The following is a 22447-nucleotide window of genomic DNA, read 5'->3' as shown; positions in this document are numbered from 1 at the left end:
GACTCTCTCAATGAAAGCACCAATGATGAATACCCGCCACACGGGATGGGGGCCCAAGTCTAGCATCACAAGTTTGGGCCTAACTCTCTATTGAAAACTCAAGTTGACAATAGGAGGTTTGTCCTCCCTTATAAGCTAGACTCCAAATCCACCATCTTCCGACGTGGGATTCTCATCAATTTGATGAGTATCCCACATCGAAAAAATAGGGCTACCAACTCTTGTGAAAACCCAAATTAAAAAATTTTAAAATAAAAAAAGAAAAAGAAAAAAAGTGAAGTGTCCGGACACCCAAACAAGTGTCCGGACACCTTAAGCAGTTTTTGAGCAGATATGCAATCTGTCTCATTTTCTTCACAAAGTGTCCGGACACTTTATGAGCCGTCCGGACACTCGACGATAAATTTCGTTTTAAAACACATTTAGACAGTTCTGGGTTACTATTTCTCACACTTTTGACAGAGAGAACGCCGAGAGAGAGAGAGAACTAGAGAGAAGAAGGATTTTGGTGTGAATCAAGGAGGAAGAAGCTTGACTTGAAGATTTTGGACCTTCTAAAGCTTGGTTTTCAAGATTTCTTCGAGATTGAGGTAAGATTTCCATGGATTTCAAGCTAGGGTTTATGGGTTTTGTGGGATTTCGTGAAATTAGAAGTTTTGGGGTAAAAGATTGTTGAGTAATCAAAGTTTATGTATATTAATGCTAGATTTGAGCTTGGATTGAAGTGTGGAGATAGGAGGAGAGGTGGTTGTCCTAGGGTTTGAAGATTTGGGCAAGATGAGTAGTTTACCTTGAAATTTTGAGATAAATGTGAGTAGTTGGTTTGGAAAATAATAATTTTGGGATGTCAATTGAATTGCAAATGCGTGTATGGTTTAGGTTGATTGGGCTTGGAAGAGTTGTGGTGCTTGGCCAAAAAGAGGTAGGGATTTCCTTAACCCTCAATTTCAAACACTTTTGGCTACCCGAATTGTGGTTAATTTCATTCGTTTCCGCCTTTTTGTTCAAGGGGAAACAAACCTTGGATTGTGTGCTTTTGTGAACTCAAGTTGCTATGTTGTGTGTTTAATGTTGAATGCATTACCCATGGACACTCTGTCATCTATCGAGTAGTCGATACTCTTGAGCATATGTTTTAATGAAATTGCGCGCAAATTGAATTTAGTCGCATAATAGTAATGTGTGACATTGCATTGGTTGCATGGTAGAAATGGAGGATTGGATTATGGTACGTACGTCAACGTGTACTAGTGGTTCCGGTTATTTGGCTCTAGTGACACGGTTGATGATACTCGTATGAACATGCACTAGTGGTTCCGGTTAATTGGCTCTAGTGGCATGGCATGGAGTATTTGTGAGAGCATGTGCTAGTGGTTCCGATTAATTGGCTCTAGCAACATGGCTCGGTTGGACGTACGGATTGCATTTGGTATGACGACATGGCATATTGTTGCATAGCTTTATTTTTTTTATAATATTCCGGCCTTATTACTTATTTTATACTACTATTCGTTATCCCTACTGAGCCTCCTGCTCACCGTTTATTTTTTTCCCCCTCCTCAGGTGATATAGGTACTAGCGCTAGTGCTCCGACTACGGATCAGTAGGGAGGAGCGTGACGCGGATGGCCTGGACTTGTGGTGGTTTGTTGTTTTATTTTGTGTGGTGTTGGTTAGTCTTTGGCTTAATGGTATATTAGGATATATACAAGTATGTAATGTGTGGGATAAATGAAGATTTTGGAAGGTTAGGCTTGATGCCTTGGTATGTATGTGTGTATGATAATTTATGTTTGGGATGATATGGCCTGAGGCCCTGGATATTTAGTTGGTGGTATGAGAATTATTGGTTTAAATTGTTATATGTTGTGCAGGAGGCATTCTCCGATATACGGGGAGGTGCTGCCGGATTTTTGTTTAAATTTGTGTTGGTATTATGGTATTTGAGTCTTGGTATTTTAGGTGGCGGCACGTGGGTGCACACACATGTTGCCAATAAGTCACGTTCCTGGGACGGGGCGTGACAACTCTAGTTTATAAGGATCCAAGACACCCTCACCTGGTAAGCCGGTTTTCTGGGTTGTAGTTCTACCTTGGGCCTTATGGGCCGGTGTGGGTATTCATCATTGGTGCTTTCATTGAGAGGGCACTCGCCTGCGTGTAGGCCCGTGGGCTGACACTATCGTAGGCGGGCCTGCCCCAGAGCCCATTCCTTTGTGAAGTTGGGTTAGCAGACAGTGGGCCATGTCCATTGTGGGCGGGTTGGAAAAGAGAAAAAGGTCGTTAAAAAAAAGAGAAAGAAAAAAAGCCGTTAAAAGTAACTGGGAAGGTACTAGATCCACTGGACCTGACAAGGCTATGTGACCCTGGCTCGCAAGGCTTGGGGCGGTAAGTGGGTCGTATACCGAAATGGTACAGCCAAGGCCATGCACGAGGACGTGCATCCTCCCAAGGGGGGAGGATTGATGAGAATCCCACATCGGAAGATGGTGGATTTGGAGTCTAGCTTATAAGGGAGAACAAACCTCCTATTGTCAACCTGGGTTTTCAATAGAGAGTTAGCCCCAAACTTGTGATGCTAGACTTGAGCCCCCATCCCGTGTGGTGGGTATTCATCAGAGAACCAGAATAGCAATAAAAAAATAATTTTTGACTTTTAAGTAACGGTTTTTGGTACCTCACATTTGAGGTAGCAAAACTGAAAATCTAGAAATAGGTAAACTTACAAGTAACCTGTTGGAAGGCTTAATCATGAAAAAGCATAACCTAAAATACACTTTTGCCTATTTTTGGTTATGCGTTGGATATGCTCTAAGGTGTGAACCATTTTGTGGGCTTGGTTCGCATAACTGGGCTTTACAGATTGGATGGCCTCCAGTACATATTCCAGCTGTGAATCTAGAAAACAATAACATCCTACCCTTGGACCCAACAGGCCCAATTCGGCAAGCACCTCCTCGTTGGCTATTTTTTAGGATTGACTACATGAATCTTAATGAACATTTTCCAAACATATATATAGAGAGAGAATTCATCATGGGCTTTTGAGCCCATAAATAAAGAAGAATTCTTCTATGATGGTAAAATTAGATCATAACTTTCAGGGATCAAAATATAATTTTTTTTAAAAATTAGGACAAAAATATGTTTATATTTTGATCAGTTTTAAGAAATTGAAGATTTTTTTTTTCGAAACAAAAGTCAAATTCAACATAAAAAGGTGCATGATAATTCTAGATCGTTGGATATAAAGTAAAAAACATTTTATATCATTGAGTTCGTAAAACTGATAAAAATATAAATATATATATTTTTCCCAAATTAAAAAAAAAATCTTAAAAATTAAGATTTTGGGTAGTACTAGTAGTTGTAGTTGACGTCCTACTGAACTTTTGTCATTCTCTCTATCTTTTTTTGTGGGGTGTGGTGTTTGAAATTGTCAACTGCACACCACATTTGAAAAGAATCACCACTTTACTCACAAAGACACAACGTATGGCCATCCCATGAATCTTCATAATCCACGTAGTTTTTTTTTTAATTATTATTATAATTAAAATTATTGCACTACCCATTTTGGTTTTGGAACCAACATTTCTTTTCAGATTGGTCTTTGACTAGTAACCTCAATATCTATTACCCATTTTGGTTTTGGAACCAACATTTCTTTTCAGATTGGTCTTTGACTAGTAACCTCAATATCTATTACCAGTCAAAAAAGTCTACTTTGACCAATTCATCCCTTCAAAATTACCAACCCAATTCTATAATGTAACAAAAGAGAGAGATCTATATTACATATTATATACACATAAAAAAAAGTCTTTTTTTTTTAATTTTATTTTATTTTTCCCCTTGTGGGTAACGACAAACTGAGGTTCATTATAGATTTGAGTTGGATTTGTTATCTCTGGAAAGGTGCAAATGACCATAGCTCTACACAAAAAGAAATCAATAAATTTATCAGAATAATTGCAGTTTTTGTCACTTATAGGGCATGGACTCCCTCACACACACACGCACAAAAATAAATAAAAAATGCCCAACTTATGTGAACCTTTGTTTCATTTTTATTGACAGAAAGTGATCTACAATATAAGGAAATATATATTATAAATTTTATAATAGCTTGTTGAACCATACCGATGCAACCTGGAAAAGGTAATGTTTGGTGCACCGATAAATACCAATTTAATTTATGACATACTAAACTTTTTTGGGGAATATATATATACATAAATATATTTTTTTATTTTTCAGATCAACTACCAATAAAAGCTTGGTGGGTGGCCTTAAATATGCCTCTCTTCAACAATGGCAACAAGAAGAACTTTATTATTTTATTTTCCTTTTCGTTTTGGGAATGGATTTGATGAGATTTGGGTTACAAAAACACCAAAACACCAACCTTAGTCTTTATAATATGCGTGTTTTGTTAAAAGATTATCATAGTTGACCACTTTTGACTTGAAAATTCCAAACACTCCCTACAATTTGCCAAAAATTAAGATACCAAACTGCCCATTTGAAAATGAAGATAATATATTATATACTCTTTAATTTTTGTTATTCAAAATTATGTAAACCATATAATTAATCTTAATTTAAGTGTGCCTCGGTGGAAGAATTCATCCCTAACCAACTTGGTTAGTCATGATTAAGAAAATGTTATAATTAACCTATTGAAAGTTAATTGAAGTCAACCCATATATCTAAAATCAGTTAATAATAGAGTTAATTTTAAAATATTTGGTTTTCATTAGAGGTAGCAAAGCTCCGTCTCATCCGGATTAAATCAAGTTTGAACATAAGTTATATGTTTGAAATATGAGTCCAAACATAAAATTTGTGTTCAATTTAAAACCGGGTCTGGGTCTAAACACAAAAATCTTGTATGATTTACTTGTTCGGACTCTAACCCTGATTAGGTTATTGTATGATTCACTTGGTCGGATTTAAATTAATGTGGATTTGATCAATTAAATACGTTCGAAATTCAATCTAGATTAAAGTCCGGATATATAAATATTCTATAGATATGTGATGTTGATCAACTCGAAGCCCACCTCGAGCCTATTCTTCTTTCACCCCTAGTTTTTATGGGAACAAAAATTCATGGTTTCTCGTCATTAGACAAAAAAAAAACTGATTATGTTAGAAACAGCCTTACACAAATCCAGTCAGATAACATCGGGTCGTTCTCAAACCTAGCAACTCTTGGATTATGCAGAAACTATGCAAGTGACCAACTGACCATTCCTGATTTGACAAAAGAGGAGTGCATTGGAGTCGCAACTCACAAGACACGCGGAGAGAGAGAGCGAGCGAGCGAGCGAGAGGCAGTGACAGACCACAAAGACCTCAAAGCACCGAATTCAAGAGCAAAACAACCTTCTCATGCCTTTCGGATCTTCCCTCTCCTCTATATTGGCACCGATTTCAAGACTGTTTTCCTAATTTATTTATTGCTGCTACTAATTTGTTTTTATGCACATGGTTTAGACGGTATTCGTTGCCTCTCCAAGAAGAAACTTCTCCTTGGGAGAGAGAAGTGGAAATCAATCCCTATGAGTGGCTAGATTTCTGGGCTTTGACCGAAACTTCGTGACGACCCAGGTGAGATTGATCTCCATATGGTTTTTATAACAAACGATCTGTTGCTACTGTTGGATTTCGTGGGATTAGTTTTGTCGATTTAATTAAGATTTTTGGGCTTCTGTGTTCTTGAATTACTGAATTGACTCTCGCTTGTACAGGATTTCATCCTTTGAAACCGGGGAAAAACTAAGATAAATATGGGTTGTCGTAGCGAAGAAGAAATTGATCAATTTTTTGATACCCGGGAGGAGATCTCTTCTGTTTCTGATTGGGACTCTGATTCTACGGAGGAATCTGCTTCTAAGGTTGGACCTGTACATGGTTTCGGTTACGAGTTATGGACGAGGAAACCAGAAAGTGTAATTGATCGCCGTCGAAGGTTTATGGGTCTGATGGGTTTAAGCTTAGGTCAAAATTCTGATGAATTCCAATTTGAAATAGATAGAATTACAGAAACTAGTGGAGCGGTGTTGAGGACTGCTGATTCCGAGGATGGGTTTTTATCTAGTTATTCCTCTCCACATCTAACTGAAGTGAGGGATTCGTTGGTCAATGGCGCTTTGGAGGATAGTCTTGTATATAGAATCAAGAATTTGGATGATGGAAAGGAGTTTGTTGTGGATGAGTTGGGCAGGGATGGAATGCCTGTCAGGCTACTTGAAGTGGGTTCGAATAAGTCGCTAAGTTTCGAAGAATTTCAGAACAGTTTCGGGCCATCTCCTATTGTTCAGCAGCTCTTTTCTAGAGAATTTAATGAGGCAAGGGATCTGGTTAATGCAAAAAAGAAAGAGAAGAGGGGCTGGTTGAGGAAATTAGGTGTTGCAGCTTGTATAGTTGATAGACAAGTGGAAGCTGGTGTGATGGGCAGCCATTTTGAATCAACAGAAGGGGGGAGAAGAATGCACAAAGTTAGAGTCCATCCATGTAAAAAGAGATCTAAGGAACTATCTTCCCTTTATGCGGTACAAGAGTTGGTTGCACATGAAGGGTCGATTTTGACGATGAAGTTTAGTCTCGACGGGCGGTACTTAGCAACTGGTGGTGAAGATGGTATTGTGCGTGTTTGGAAGGTGATAGAGGATCAGAGATTGGACAGACTTGATATTCCGGATAATGATCCGTCATGTATGTACTTCACAATGGATCAGCTTTCTAAAATTAACACTGTTGATACAGGCAAGGAGAAAATCGATAAAATAAAGAGGAAACCATCGGACTCAACTTTCGTTGTTTTGCCTTCTAAGGTTTTCCGGATATCTGAGAATCCCTTGCATGTATTCCATGGACACAGCGGTGACGTATTAGACATTTCGTGGTCCAAGAGAGGGGTTAGTATTAAGAAGCAAGTTTTTCTTTAGGGATTAACTTTATGTTTTCTCTAGTTTTTCTTTATATTCACATACCTGTGATGAGATTTGTATGAATTTCTGTTTATTTACTCACTGCAGTTTTTGCTATCATCCTCTGTTGATAAGACAGTTCGTCTGTGGCAAGTCGGATGTGATAGGTGCCTGAGAATTTTCTCTCATAACGATTATGGTATACTTTTGGTTTCACTTACGTATTTTGCTGTAAAATGCATATTTCAATTGTGTCTTATGATTGGTGATCCATTCTTACATTTTTCTTGTGTTGTTGATGGTGATCTATTGTTCTTATTATATGCAGTAACTTGTGTTGACTTCAATCCTCTGGATGACAACTATTTCATCAGTGGTTCAATAGATGGAAAAGTTCGTATATGGGAAGTGCTTGGCTGCCGAGTGGTTGACTATATCGATGTAAGAGACATAGTCACCGCACTTTGTTATCGCCCTGATGGAAAGGTTTGCAAATCTTTTGCTTCTTGATTACAGCATCAAAATCAATGAATACTAAGAGTTCTTAGGAGCTTCATTTACAAAATTTCATTGTGCGATTCTTACAGGGAGGAATTGTGGGTTCCATGACAGGAAAGTGTCGTTTCTATGATATCATAGGTATGCAACTATGCATGTATATGAGTTGAAGACAAATTAATATTTTTATACTTCATATTCATTCCAATGGATACAAATTTCTGTTTCTGGTTGTGTTGGAATGTACTTATGTTTAGTTCTTCTAGAGGCATATTCTTTACCTTGAAATTGAAACTAATTTTACCAGACAATTTGTTGTGGAGTCTCTAATTTGTGATAGCTTTGTCTCGTCTCCTGCACGATATTGTTAAAAGCAATATTAGCAGCTAACAATGCGTTAAAAAGTGGGTTCTTTGCCCAGTGTTGGGTTGTAACTGTTTATGCATACTTTTTCTTCCCCTATATATTGTGTGGTGGGAAAATTGCTTCAGTGAACCTAGGCTTCATAGTTTAATAATATAAATAGCTTCTCTGTAATGTCGGGGAAATACTATATACATCTTGTGCTCTTTAGACCTCACAGCAGTAGCAGGACCATTGTGCACTTGGTTTGATGTTCAACTTGTCTCTACTTACTCATCCTCAGATTGTTTTTGTTTTGGCCAATGGGGCATGGTGAATTCTACTTGAGAAAGTATTATGGTTCTACAGTTTTGTTATCCGAATTTGTGAGAATGGATGGTATGATTTGATTTCGATTTACTTGATTTTTTCTCAAGACTTTTTTGTCCACCTATTTCTTTTGGCTGACAAGGGATAATAACACTAATGGGTAATCTGTTTGGTATACCTTGGCACAAAATCTTGAATGCTATGCCAATCGACACCCTTTTTGTCGTTGCACTAGCAATCCAGATGATGTTCTTGATATTTCCATTTCTTTGGATTGGGGTGATCTCTATTTTTTGATTAATGACTAGTATGACTGTATTATTAAGAATTGACTTTGTTGAGTGACGATTGTTAATGTTGCTTGATTCAGAGAATCAACTGCAACTGGATACTGAAATATGCTTTAGTGGCAAAAAGAAGTTGCCAGGCAAGAAGATAAGTGGCTTTCAGGTGTGTTTCATTTCAGTTTACTAAGTAACTTGCGTCATCTTTGCTCTGGGAAAAGTCTTTACCAATTACGATTTTCACTCTCCAGTTTTCTCCATGTGACCCAAGCAAAGTAATGGCTGTTTCTGCTGATTCAACAGTCCAAGTAATTCGTGGGACAGATGTCATTTGCAAATTGAAATGTAGGTGTTCATCTGTGTGCTCGTTTTGCGCATTCTATTTTTTTTCATGCATGTTAACATGTCCTTTAAATTGCTCTGCTTGTTACCATCTTAAATGATCTGATCAGTGAGCCTCCATTGTTGCATCTCTTCAAATACTCAAGATGATTGCTTACATGATCAACAATGTTTTCAGTCTCTTTTATACATTGGTTTGACTTTGAACTTATTTCTTCTTACAGCATCTGGTCTTCGAACAGCAGGTAATAAGATTTGTGCAACATTTACCTCTGATGGGAAACATATAATCTCAGCAAGTGATGATTCTAGTGTACATGTCTGGAACTACAGTAGCCAGGACAGGACACATACCCGGGCAGAGAAAATTAAGTCTTGTGAAAGCTTCCTGTCCCACAATGCATCAATTGCTATACCTTGGTGTGGCATTGAAACTTTGTCATCTTCCAATGGGGATACATGGGTAAATAGCCTTGAGAATGGACAACAGCATCAGAATCTTAATTGGACGATGGACCAAAATATTCCTCGCTCTTCACCAGATTGTTTCTCGCGTACACGAGGGTTTTTGTTAGAGTCTCTGGTAAAGGGATCCCCCACTTGGCCTGAGGAAGAACTTAATAGTTCAAAACCAGTGGTGGTCTCACCTAGAATGGGTAAATCAGAGTGCAAGTTTTTAAAGAGTGCTCGCCATAGCCTGTTCAGTTCTCCTCATATGTGGGGTCTTGTAATTGTAACTGCTGGCTACGATGGACGGATCAGAACATATCACAATTATGGGTTGCCAGTTCATCTTTGATGCCATTGCGATCTGCTCATCAATTCGTGTATGATTCTTATGTACGTATATTTGGTTGGATTATTCATAGTGACTGACATTGCACATTTTAGGTTCTCATACTGCTCTGAGCACGAGCAGCCGTGTGGGGCAGCATGAACGACCAATACACAGAAGGGTTTTTTATATTCTCAACCCTTTATAGAGCATAAGTTGCACTATAATCCAGTTAGGTTAGGTCATGCCAAATGGCTATTTTGTTTTTGTTTGTCTATTATTTGGCCAGTGTCAACAAGTGGCTTGAATATGATGGCCTTATTGGATACAACACACCTTACAGGTTAACGATAGGATTCTTTCATTTTTTTTTTCATAGATGCCGTGGAGCTCATACTTGCTTTAGTGTTCATTTGTGAACTGAACTGTCCAGTGTACATGTACATATGATACTTACATGGTGTATGATTCAGGTGTTTGTGGCATATCTGTCTCCTTGGAAATTAGTTGAATGATGAAGATGATAGATATGATTTGAATTCAAATTGGTGGGGTGGGGTGCCCCTCTTCTCTAGATAAATGTTATCTGCTGTCAGCTTAAGTTTCTGCTGAACTTTTTCTCCGGAAGTTTGCTAAATCGCTACTCTACTTCTATATTATTCCCTGCATATATACATACAAGCACACACCTTGCAGATCAGCCATTTTTCTTCCCTGGCTTAATTTTTCTTATACATATTGGTTTTTTTTTTCTTATTAAGGATGCATATTGGGTTTATGCTTTTTTTTTTTATAAGCATATTGGGTTTATGTTGCAGTCGATTTCCTCTGCTGATGTATCATTTGCGATCATTTGAAATTGTCAGTCAATGTGATGTAGCCATCTTTGGTGGCTCTTCTATTCCTTTCAATTTGATGTATCCATTTTTGTCCACACTCACGTTCTTTTCAGTAATCATATCCTTTCTTTACTCAGTTTTTGAGTTTACAAAATATTTTAGAAACATTTTTAATGTCACAGAGCTCAATATTGTCACGATGGCCTCCACTGCTCCTCTCGATTCAATGGTTCACAAATGGTAAACGGTGGTCCTACGGTCACTGTTTCATTTTGTGATAAACCTCTTTTAGGGTTTTACTTTTACAGCGGCGGTGGGAGGGGTTCAAGGTTTGGCAGTGAAGAGGAGAAACTGCGAGGAAGAGGAGGGGAGAGTGAATTTATACTTTAGAGATCGTCGTCATGGCTTTTCTGCCCCGAGTAACTGTTGAGGGGTTTGGAATGGCGACAAGATATGTTTGAGGAGACACATGGGAGGAATTTCAGTAACGGTGGCTTTCACATTTGGGCGGGAAGTAACGATCGGCCATGAATTTGTGATTGCTCCTTGTGTTTTTGGTTGTTATAGGAGTCATGTTCATAGGTTGCTCTCAATTGGTTGGTGTTTGATATCTTCTATTATCACTTCGCTTTCCCTCTCTCCTTGGCTTTCATATGAGGCGTCGGAGGAGCATGGATGTGGGGTTGGCCAAAAAAAAAGTTTCGAGTCTATTCCGTGTTGGACAACACCACGTGTTTAATGGAATATTTGCATGTGCAGACCCCAACTCGGATTGGATTTCTAACATACTTAATTGACCAAACTTAAATTGATTTAAAACCATACAAGTAAATCGGATAATAACCTAATCTGAGTTAAGGACGAACAAAATTTATATATTTAGACCCAAACTTGATTTTAAATCGGACAAAAAATTTGTATTTGGACTCAGATTTTAGACATATAACTCATGTCCAACTTGATTTAATTTTGGATCGAACAAATTTGATGATTCATATCGGACAAAATTTTGCCACCTTACATAGATGAAATACTCTCTCGTCACAGATGGAGGCGATTCAGAGGAAACGGTCTCGTGTTGCATAACGATGACAAGATGTGTGCGAGCGGAGAACCATTGGGTCTTAACAACTGTCATCCTCATCCGTAAGGTTGGGTTTATGGGCTAAATTTAGCCCATGCTATTTTGTTAACAATTGGGCTTTCAGATGTTGGCCCATAATCATGGCCGCTGGCTGTCAAGTTGCAAATATCAAACACCCCAACTTGAAGGTTAGAAATCCTAATTCATCTATTCTTATTTATGTATACAAATTCAATCAGACCACAAACATAAAGTAGGATTAATCAAACTCCACTCCAGCTGGTGTAAACCCATAGCAGTGGTGATAATGATTCTCCCCAGCTCCCCATGGCCACGGTACTGAATCATCCATTCCCCACTTATTCAAAAATAAAAATAATAATAAAATTGGTAGATAAATGGTGGATTTGATTGTAGCTACATAAGCACCTGGCACAAAAATACAAGGCGAAGGCAACCAAAAAAGAAAAACACCTTGCACAAACCAACAAAAAGGTTTCAACTTTTCAGTGACAAATGAACAAGACAAGAAAAATTATTGCAGAACACAAGGGTGGTTTCCTCCATTATTTTCTGTAGTGGAGAAGATTCATCCATCCAAGCAAGTCAAAGCAAGGAGATGTTGGTGTCAAAATAGTCACAAATCTCCATATCGTAAGCTATCATAAAACTTGGAACTATTTGAGATATTAAAAGGAGAGAATGATTTTACCTGATTCTACTTTCACATATACAAGATCATCTATTCCTATTGACAAATTAATAAGTTTGAATAAGCATAAATTAATATCAATGTATAGACACTCAATTCTCGTTACTCATGGCATCTGGCTCCTGAAAGAGAAGACATCCTGATGCTCTCCCAATTAAAGAGCTCGCAGAAATCTCCAAAGAAAGCTTTCAATGTAAGTCTGATTTGGATGCCGACTGATCGTTGATGCCTTATATTATTATCAATGGCCAGAAATGACTGCATGATCTGTTTATGCAAAGAATGCCTATAACTCTTTGCTGCATCATTTACAGCCCTTGCCAGAATGTACATGGAGGCATCACTTTAGGCTTCAAAAGCACTCTTCATCTTCTAATTTTCTTCAGGAGAGATGGAATTTAGGTGCTGTTGCAACTGTAAAAAATAATAACCAAATCATCAGTTCCAAGGACCAAGGATTCACAAAGAAACATTCAATATATATTCAATACAACCCAAATTACTTTTCCCTCACCAGAGTGAAAATGCAAAATTACATCTGGAGCAAGGAACAAGTATCTATCTTAAATTCTTAATATGTCAATGAGACTCCAGAGGTCAACAACCAGTTATAAGCAACCATCAGCTATCTTAGGTCAGTAGTCAATTGCCATCACAGACAAAAAGGCATTTAAAGACAAAAGTTATGTCTGAGTAGACCTATTGATAAACTCACTTGTACAAATTTTAACCTTTCAGCATTCAGTTCATCTGTCAGACTCATCATCCTGCAAAATGGAATCAAGATCAACTCTCAAAGATCAAGAAGGGAAGGCATGACAATTGCTGAACGTAGGCAGATAGCAAATTACCTAGCTTCGAGCTCAGAAATCTTGGTGAGCAGGGAACGCTCCCGCTCATAAGTTGCAGTATCAACCTGTACGATAAAGAGATTGCACACACATGTTTAGTGAATTGGTCATGACTAATTCATCCAATTCACTCATAGTAAGCAGACTTTGCAGCAATTAAAGAGACCTGTCCTTACACTAAAATGTATCCATTTCCATTGTATCCTAATGAAATGATGGCAATGACTTGACTAAAAGATATTTAATAATTTATGATTAAATGAAGAGCCGACAAACCATGGAATGAAAACAAAAAAGATAAACATGCAGCTTTTGATTTTACCCATAACCTATTGTATTGTGTAAGGGCAAAACGAAGAATATATAATGCAAATTTAAAAGAAGTTGCGTATATCACTTGATTGTAGAACAGTAAGAAACTAAGAACGATCAAATAATGGTGAAGGTAAAAGAATATCCACTTCTTCATAAAAAAATGGTTTTAGAACAGAGCCCACTGTAATGAAAGCTACTAGCATTAGAAAACGAAGGGATACTAATCTGCCAAAATTCATGTCTTTGAGAAGCTAATAAACGAACAAAGTCTGAGAATAAGCTCTACTAACATTTCCATTGTTCTCAGGGCTTCGAGGCAGTGGCGGTAGCTTTCCATTTTGAGCAACTGCAACGACATAGAATTCATCATTAGTATCTTAAAGTTACATGTGACGCTTTTCAAAATAAAATTATATTATGTTCATGTAAGGAAAAATGTTTCACTCACCATCTCCCACCTCAGCTGGTTGCAAGTTATTCAACAAATTCAAGATAAGATCCTGACATCAAAATTAACTGGATTCAATACTTGATTTTGAAAACAAATCTCAAGTTGAGGAAACGAGAAAAGGTCAATGCGTCTTCTTAAACCACATACCTGTTGCGTTGAGGTCTGTTGGAAAATATTCTGAAGGTGAGGCATGACTTGATTTGCAGGTACAGTACCATTGCTAATATCTTTTGGGGACTGACTGGCAGACTGAAAATAACACGCAAACAAATATCAGTAAAAGGACAAGATATGAGCTAATTTCATTTTTAGATATTTTACAATTCAGAGTAAAATTTTCCGCTTCAAAAACTTCTTCGAAAAAAGAGTACTGATTTGACATCAGATTAGAATAATGCTATTTTCTTCTATGAAGGAGAAAAAATGTATTTGATTGCAGTCAAGTATTAGGTCTTGGAACATTTTACTGTGCATACACTTTGAAATAGAGTAGCCCTGAATGTATACCCAACTTTGCATGCACCAAAACATGCAAAAATATGTCTTTGATGTTTTCAAAATTAAAAGAGTTCCAGCAACATTTTCTGATACCTTTAGAAGACCTCATGTATAAAACATTACATACAGACCAGCAAAATTGATAACTTCACATTCATAAGAGTATGAGACAAGTGTACAAACCATTTGCTTGGATTCAAATATCCATTCACCAACACTAGCAGACTTTCTAAGTGGTGATGCCTATAAGAAGGAACAAACATTGAATGAGAATGTGAGTACCAAACATAGATAGCTATTTGAGAAACACATGCACATGAAAGCATCCTACCTGTGAAGATCGACGTGGAACTGTACTTAATGGAATATCCTATAGCAAATTATTTAGTTAGTGAAGGTCAAATAATATAATAAAACATATCATAAAGACTGTGCCTTACCTTTACAAGATCTAAATTCTCTGATGTTACTGAAAATCGTCCTTTAATTTGGACTAGATTGGCCTTAGATTTATCATCCAAAGAATCTCTGAATCCTATTAGACGAATAATGGTTAATGAAACCACATAAAAACAAACATGGAGTATCAGAATCAATAAGAATCTCAAAAAAAATTTCATTCAAAAAAAGCAATAACCCCACTGCATATTTATCAACATTTTACCTCCTGAAGATTTAATTGGAGCTGATAAACTGTTTGCCGAAGCTCGATTTGGAAGCCTCAATGGACCACTGAAGCTTGGTGCTTTACGAAACTCACGAGTAGCTTTCTCACCTACTTGTTGGCTTTCAATCTCAAACCTGAAAATTAAGAAAAGTAAACCTATCGTTTGGAGCTTCGAGTGCATGGCTTTATGCAAAGGCTTGACTTTTGTTCGCATCCTTAAAATCAGTTTCAATTCAGCATCCAAAAGAGATTCCACTTTTCCAATAGGAGAAAAAAAAATCAGACTTCTAAAATTGCACACATCCACACCATAAAACTTGAAGTTCTCACTTCACCCAAACCACTTACTAGTGATCATGCAAAAAAGACCATACACATAATCTAGTTGGAATAGTACCAAGTATATTCTGCATTGATTGCCATTAAACTATTAATAAAAGCAGTAAATATAAAGCCAGTGTAAGAATATGGGCATCAACAACAAATATAGTCTCAAAACCAATAACATGATCCTTGTTCCTTACCATTCATAACTTCACTCTCTACTGTAGAACAATATGTCAAAAGATCACACTCAAGAGTTCAACATCGTCATCGTCAAACCCTTTGTCCCAAACAAGTTGGAGTTGGTTAAAAGTCCATACGAGAAATTTAGTATTCTCCCTCGCCACTTAATCCCCTCTGAAGATACATCATTGACTAATAGTATGGAGTCTATGCCATTTCTCATTACTTTCATCCACGTCATTTTTGGCCACCATTCATCTTGTTAATATCTCCTACTTGAATTTTCTCGACTCTTCTCAGTGCCATACAAATGTCTCTATATGACTACAAACCCGAAACATCTCAAACGGTTTTCTTGCATCTTATCTTCAATTGCTGCTAATCCTACCCCAAATTAAAAAAATATATATAATTTTTTATCTTGCATCCCTTGTATTCCCATACATCCAACACAACATTTCCAATGCTGACGCTTTATATCCCAAGATTACATAGTGAATATCATTACAAGGCATATAAAAGACCTATAGGAACTTGGCCTTTTAAGTTCACTGGTATTTCTCTTTAACTCTAGATGCACTCCACTTGATCCAACCAACTTCTATCATGTTGGCTATATTGGATATATTTTCCACAATCTCTTAGTTATTATGAAAATATGACCTACGGTATTTGGAAAACTACTTTTTAGCACTTATTTCCCATCTACTTGAGTTGATTTTCTAAAGTGATGCATGGTGATGGATTATCCATTCAAGCTACAGCTTTACAACTTGATTTTCATATCAAACATAATTCTAATAATCACAAAAATTCCATGGTACTTTAGCTGCCACATCACTACGACTATCTTCACCAGAACTCAAATCATCACTAAATCATTTATGATCCCTCAAAGATATTTGTACTAAGATGCAGTGTTAACACGCCAATGCTCGAGTAAAAGTAGTAAATAAGATAAAATGATTGATCCCATAAAAGGATTGGCCACCTATTACATCCAATGATCATCATCATCATCCAAGCCTTTATCCCAAAAAATTGGGGTCAGCTAAGAAAAGCAACGGGAATCCACCATGTGTATTCATTTTTTTATCTACGATCATACTTTCATCAACTCGTATTGAATCCATATCCTTTCTCCCTACTTCAACCATGTCTTTTTAGGTTTTCCACTTCGCTTCCTACTCTCTCCTATACAAATTCTCCCGATTCTCCTCACTGCAACTCGCCATATCTACGTTGTATATGTTCATACCATCTTAAATGATTTTCTCGCAACTTATTTTCAATTGGCGCTACTCCTACCTTAAATCTAATAATATTATTTCTTATCCTATCTTCCCTCATGTGGCCATAGTGCCACACTTCCAACAAAACATTCACATTTCTGCTACATGCATATTTTGGATATGTTTTCCAATGATAATAATAATAATAGACAACCAGAAAAATGTCCAATATCCACAACTGCAGTTGTAAGCCAGATATTAACAGGAATTGCTTCGTTCTGACAAGTTCCAATGCACATCAATCATTAGAAATTTTACTCCCACATTTTTTGCAGTGAGTTTATAAAATGACAGAATTTAGAATATAAGAACAACAAACCTGAAAAAAAAATCTTGAAATTTTTTTCCCAAAACTGCCAAATCTGAAAAAAAAAATCCCTTTTCATCCTAAAAAGAACAACAACAAACCTCTCATGAGTGCACCCCTTTTCAGATGATGAATGACTAAGCGCAATTCCAGGCATGAGAGGGCCGCTCTGAGTTTGTCGACTTTTTATTGTTTTATTCATTGCCTGAACTATATCCTTTTCAGAGGTTGATGCACTCGCCTCTGTGCTCGTTCCATCTTTCTTCCAATTAGTCTTCTGCTGGCCGACAGGTTCTAGTATTTCAAATTCAAGGGTCTTGCCCTTTTTATTCACGTTCTCAGACTGGTGTTCACTATCATTTGCTTTTCCCCGGGCCTCATCTTGTGCTAATTCACTATTTAAATTTGATCTTGATAAACTAAATTCATATTCTTTTAGCACCTGCCCACGATAAAGGAGATTTTAATAAGGAAATTCGCTAAACGATACATATGGTAGAAAAAAATGTTGGATAAGAAACAAATATAACAACTAGCACAACACTTCTTAATTAGTATGAATATCTAGGGCGATCAATAGTTCCATGGGAAACCTTATCAGTAACAGCTGATTTCATGATTTCATCTTCTTCCCTTAGCTCTGCCATATCATCATCATCTTGTACCTGGTAAAATGTGAAAAGAAAGTACAAAGTTCATCCAAAAATTTAAAATTGAAACATTAATCAATAATATTTTATTATTTATTAACTTACTAGCGATGCTTGGGATTTCAAATCTTCAATATCAAAGTTCCAAGCACTAACTCCGCGCTGGTACTCACTCTAGTGAGGACAAGACATGATGTAGCCAAAGTTAGGGAAAAATACTCATACAAGACAGTGCAGCAAGCTACCTTTAACCTCAAAACATTACTTCTTAACATTTTCATTGATAAAAAGAATGTTCAGGCAAGAAATATATAGGTAGCACAGAGATACAAGAAATTAGTTTCCAAAATGAAATTGCAAAGAATCTTTACGCTGCAATAGTTTCAAGATACTTCTACTGATCACAAGCAAAATAAGAATAAAGTCAAATTTGCATGTGCCAAACCTGTGATTTAGCTTCTTGTTCTGCCGAAGGCATTCTCTTCAGAGCTAATTGTGCAGCATCTTTAAGCTGCAATAATTATCAAGACCATTGAATAAATATCCTAAAACAAGTGAAACAACGAGCCAGCATTCACAGCAGTTTGATGCCTAACCTGAAGGGATTTTACACGATTCCAAAGAGGTGGCAAGTCAGCAAACAACTTCTTGACAGAAAGCTCTGCCGGCTTTGCATATTTAAAGAAGGAGTGCTTCAATAACTTGTCTGCAGTAGGTCTTTTTGCTTGATCTTTTACCAGACACATGGCAACCAATTCTTTAAAAGACTGATCATGATGGGAAATCCACTAATTAGAATATAATTTACTGTAAAAAATAAATTGTAGCACAGCCATACATAAAGTGCTCTGATGGCCATCTTACTAGGCATCGCAAGGACTTAATTCAATACAACAATTTTATTTTATAAAAAACATATGAATCTATCCTATGTGTAACCATACTAATCTAGCAAGAAAGAAACCAATACCTTAGAGAACTTCTTATCACGATCATAATCAAGACCAGGAGGTGCATTCTGTATGGTCATCAGCAGAACCTGTCAGATAGAAAAGCACAAGTTTATGCATCAGATTTCAGTAAAGTACTTCCCAATCGTAATCCTTGAACATATAACGCATACCTTCATGGGAGGATATTTTGAAAAAGGTGCATGACCGTGGGCCAACTCCAACGCTGTTATGCCAAAAGACCATATATCGGCCCTGTAGATGAATTAAATGAAAATTCTTCTCTATGAACAGAAAGGGAACCTAAGTAATTTGATTTCTTTCATAAAACCTCATCCTTAAATTTATTAATTTGGCAGCCATCCATGATGACATTTGTAGCAAATATGTGCGCAAACAGACATTATGTACAATTGTACAAGATTAGATTGATTAAACATATGGAAGCAACTGGCAGGTTATCTTTCAGTCCAATTAATTAATGATTTAATTCACAAGTTTAGCAGAGCAAAATTGGAATATTTTGATTAGGAACTGCACAAGGTGGATTGCATATGTGCATAAATGCTGGTTCAAACACCGCAACCTGTTATTGACTTATTTCTAGCATCTTTGTCAGAGGAAAAATATAAAAGTTGTAAAGAATGCTCGTATCACTAGAGTGGCCAAAAATGATCCAAAGCTCTGGAGGTTTGGCTTATTGTTTTGAGATGATGCGGAACTCACTTGGAATTGTATCCACTTCCAGGCTGCAATACCTCTGGTGCCATCCTGCAAGCAGATATAGAAAATTGAATCTCAACAATGTAAAGAAGACAAACAAACAGAAGATCACAGAATGGTTCATAGCACCGTAGCAGGAAAAAAAGATCTATTGAATCTCATTACAACTTATCTTACCAGCATGGAGTCCCGACAAAAGTATTCCTTGAACGCTGTCGATCACCTGTGTCAAACATGCAGGCTGAAACACCAAAGTCCGCCAGCTTCACCACCCCATTAGTGTCAAGTAGTATGTTTCCAGCCTGTACACAAAACAAACCCAAAACTGTATTTGTGATGTTTCCAACATAAGCAAAGATAAAAAATCAAGTAGAGTTTACATTTAAAAAAATTAACTCGAGTGCAATGTTAAAGCTGTCATGATTGATTAACAATTTAACACCAACACCAACCTTAACATCTCGATGAATATGCCCCTGTCGATGAAGGTATTCCAAAGCCTTTAATGTTTCTTTCAGAATAGAAGCAATAGCAGGCTCTTCAAATCCTTCTGGATACGCTATCTTCATGAGGTGCAAACAAGAACCTTCAGCCATGAATGGCATGACTACCCATAGATTTCGGTCAACAACAAATGAACAAAAAGCCCTTATAACATTTGGATGATCAATCAGACTCATTATTTGAGCCTCTCTGCGTATGTCATCCTAGAAAATAACATAATTTTATCAGCTGACTAAATTGCACAAGGCAGCCAATTCAGTCTATCAACAACAAAATGAACAGTAAGAAACATAGGTTTAACATTAGCACATATAATATTTTTAACATCCACAACATTGATTACTTCATGAATCGTGAGCTTAGCATTGTAAACCTTTGGAGTAATGTTTCTGATAGGAATTGTTTTGATAGCATTAGCCAAAATTTCTAGTGATATTTTTGGTTTGCCCACTTTGGTGCTCCTTTTTATGTTTTTTTGCATTAATACAAATGATCCAATTAAAATTCAATTTTCATTCAAATCACTGAAGGAACTTGTAGATAGGATGACCAAATATGCTGAACAGTGAAGTTAAACAACTGTAATCCAACCTAGAAAATAAAGCCCATAATCATCACAACCATCCCTTTTTTACAGAGGCAACACAATTGAGAACCATATAATCAAATAAATCAAACAAAAATTCTTCCACAAAGAAAAACAAAAGCAAAGTGAGCTAAAGCAAGTTGCCAATAGCCGATAGCCGATAGCTCAAACAAACAGGCTGGCAATGCAGCGATATCCTTCAATTCAAACATCTCCAACACAAATTAACCAAAGAAATTTGCAAAGAAGATAATCCCAAATATTATGAAATGCACAATAACAATCAAAAATCCATCAGCTAAGGCACGCATGGAACCAGACTCTTCTTAAGGATTGAATCACCACAAAATGGTCATCCACAAATAAAACAGCAGCACAGCTATGTTCTTAAACTAATTGAACAAAATCGACAATTGATTTAACTCTAATACGACTCCATAATCATTGCAATTATCACATAATCAATCAATAATGGTAAACAACACCAGTGCAAAGCCCCATTGCATGCACAAAGCCCCGCAATGGGGGGTCATTGAACATGTGCCCTCTATGCAACCAATCAATAATCGGGCACAAAATCCACAATCTCACCTAAACATACAACAGACGAACTATCAAAATACTCCACAACGAGATCTCAACCTGAATTCAAACTAAATCAAAAACATAACAGCCAGTTCAATTGATTCAACAACAGCCAAGGGTAGAGCCAAACCAGGTTGCTGTTACATCGATCGAGATCCAAGCACTTCACTGCCACCACTTCATTGAAAGGCACGTAGATCGCTCTATAAACCGTAGCACTAGCTCCATAACCAATCTCTTCCAGAAGCCTGTAGTCGTTGGGATTCGCCGAGTACGTCTTACTGCTACCTCCCGTCCTCCCCATAACCCTACTGCAAAACAGCCCTAAATACCGCCAACCAGTGTCACCAAACCGCTTTCAACTAAAAAAAACCACTCTAGAGTCTAGACTCTGTCAAGAGAGAGAAAAGTCTAGCTCTGAAGCAAAGAGGAGTCTCTAGGAGCGACATACTCTCGGTCCGTTGACCGCCATGAGATGCCGATTTTAGAGAGAGAACGAGAGGCACAGGCCTGTGATGGGAACCCCGTGAGGCCATATGTTTTAAACTTCGTTAGAACGAAGGCCCATTATTTAGCGATTTTATGGGCTTTAAGGCTCGTGTGTTAGAAATTCGGCCTGGGAAACTGATTGGGCCCATTTGTGTTGAACTCGTGTCACTCCTATGAAACTTAAATAGATGGCGGCAACGTTTGATCAAATTTTATTTTCTCAACAACTTGTGACATTTTCTTGGTAGGTAATAAAAATAATGTTAAAAAAAAAAAAATATGATATCTGAAATTATTAGGCACATATAGGTAGTCTCTTTATATGCAATGATACGTCCAGCACCCAACAGGCCAACCTCCCTAGTGCAGATCCTAGTCCTTCAAATATTATGCCATTATGATTTTTCAAACAAATTTTGTTCCACCAAAATGGTGCACCGATCATAGGTGAATCCGGCCCAAATACTGTCATTCTCTACATGATGGGTTAATTCATTGATTTTGAAAGACCCTACGTCCCTACCACGTATGTCCTTCTCTATGTGATGGGATAATTCATTTCATTTGAAAAACAAAATCATGTGATGATGTGAATATGACACACCAATAATAGCATCTTATCATGATAAAATGGCTAGCTGAGCACAATTATATATAGGCCCAGTTTGGTACACAATTTAGAGGAGTATTTATACTACTTTTGAGAAGAAATGCTGGGTTGAAACCAAACAACAATTTGGTGACACATAATTCGAGAGATTTTTCTCTAACATTTTCAATCAACTTTTAGAGCATCCACAATGGGATGATTTTGAAGTGCTTGAGATGATACTTTCTTGATAAATTAAGCGCTAGATGTTCACAATGGGTACTTGAGATGATACTTTCTTGATAAGTTAAGCACTACATGCACACTTGTGATAAAAAAT

General features: G+C 37.1%; 2 protein-coding genes across 2 annotated transcripts; one reads left to right on the top strand and one right to left on the bottom strand.

Annotated features, from left to right (window-relative positions):
* Positions 1-5314: 5314 nt before the first annotated feature.
* LOC120016805 (WD repeat-containing protein 44-like) lies at positions 5315-10047 on the top strand. The gene is made up of 8 exons (XM_038869727.1): positions 5315-5615; positions 5756-6925; positions 7046-7136; positions 7266-7423; positions 7525-7576; positions 8478-8557; positions 8643-8736; positions 8958-10047. The coding sequence occupies exons 2-8, from the start codon at positions 5795-5797 to the stop codon at positions 9530-9532; spliced, it is 2181 nt and encodes a 726-aa protein (XP_038725655.1). The 5' UTR covers positions 5315-5615; positions 5756-5794; the 3' UTR covers positions 9533-10047.
* Positions 10048-11966: 1919 nt separating this feature from the next.
* On the bottom strand, positions 11967-21523 carry LOC119979998 (serine/threonine-protein kinase BLUS1). Its single transcript, XM_038822633.1, has 21 exons — positions 21160-21523; positions 19807-20061; positions 19532-19656; positions 19358-19402; positions 18805-18886; positions 18652-18720; positions 18278-18448; positions 18127-18192; positions 17787-17855; positions 17625-17696; positions 17133-17473; positions 14923-15059; positions 14699-14793; positions 14590-14628; positions 14442-14501; positions 13908-14009; positions 13758-13809; positions 13600-13655; positions 12995-13059; positions 12859-12910; positions 11967-12557 (listed from the first exon to the last, which is right to left on the bottom strand). Exons 1-21 carry the CDS (start codon positions 21331-21333, stop codon positions 12516-12518), a joined length of 2169 nt encoding a protein of 722 aa, XP_038678561.1. The 5' UTR covers positions 21334-21523; the 3' UTR covers positions 11967-12515.
* Between the last annotated feature and the right edge of the window lie 924 nt (positions 21524-22447).

Source organism: Tripterygium wilfordii, chromosome 15, assembly GCF_013401445.1.
Source record: "Tripterygium wilfordii isolate XIE 37 chromosome 15, ASM1340144v1, whole genome shotgun sequence".
In the NCBI taxonomy this organism is placed as follows: Eukaryota; Viridiplantae; Streptophyta; class Magnoliopsida; order Celastrales; family Celastraceae; genus Tripterygium; species Tripterygium wilfordii.
The sequence above is the reverse complement of the archived record's forward strand: the minus strand, read 5'-3'. Positions and strand labels throughout refer to the sequence as shown.

Excerpts from the sequence above, each read along its gene's own strand:
- LOC120016805 (XM_038869727.1), top strand. The coding sequence starts at position 5,795 with ATGGGTTGTCGTAGCGAAGAAGAAATTGATCAATTTTTTGATACCCGG. Across the intron at positions 7,137-7,265 it reads TTTCTCTCATAACGATTATG|TAACTTGTGTTGACTTCAAT; the intron begins GTATACTTTTGG and ends TATTATATGCAG. Across the intron at positions 7,424-7,524 it reads GTTATCGCCCTGATGGAAAG|GGAGGAATTGTGGGTTCCAT; the intron begins GTTTGCAAATCT and ends CGATTCTTACAG.
- LOC119979998 (XM_038822633.1), bottom strand. The coding sequence starts at position 21,333 with ATGGGGAGGACGGGAGGTAGCAGTAAGACGTACTCGGCGAATCCCAAC. Across the intron at positions 14,010-14,441 it reads TATTTGAATCCAAGCAAATG|TCTGCCAGTCAGTCCCCAAA; the intron begins GTTTGTACACTT and ends TGTTATTTTCAG. Across the intron at positions 13,060-13,599 it reads GCCCTGAGAACAATGGAAAT|GTTGATACTGCAACTTATGA; the intron begins GTTAGTAGAGCT and ends TTTATCGTACAG.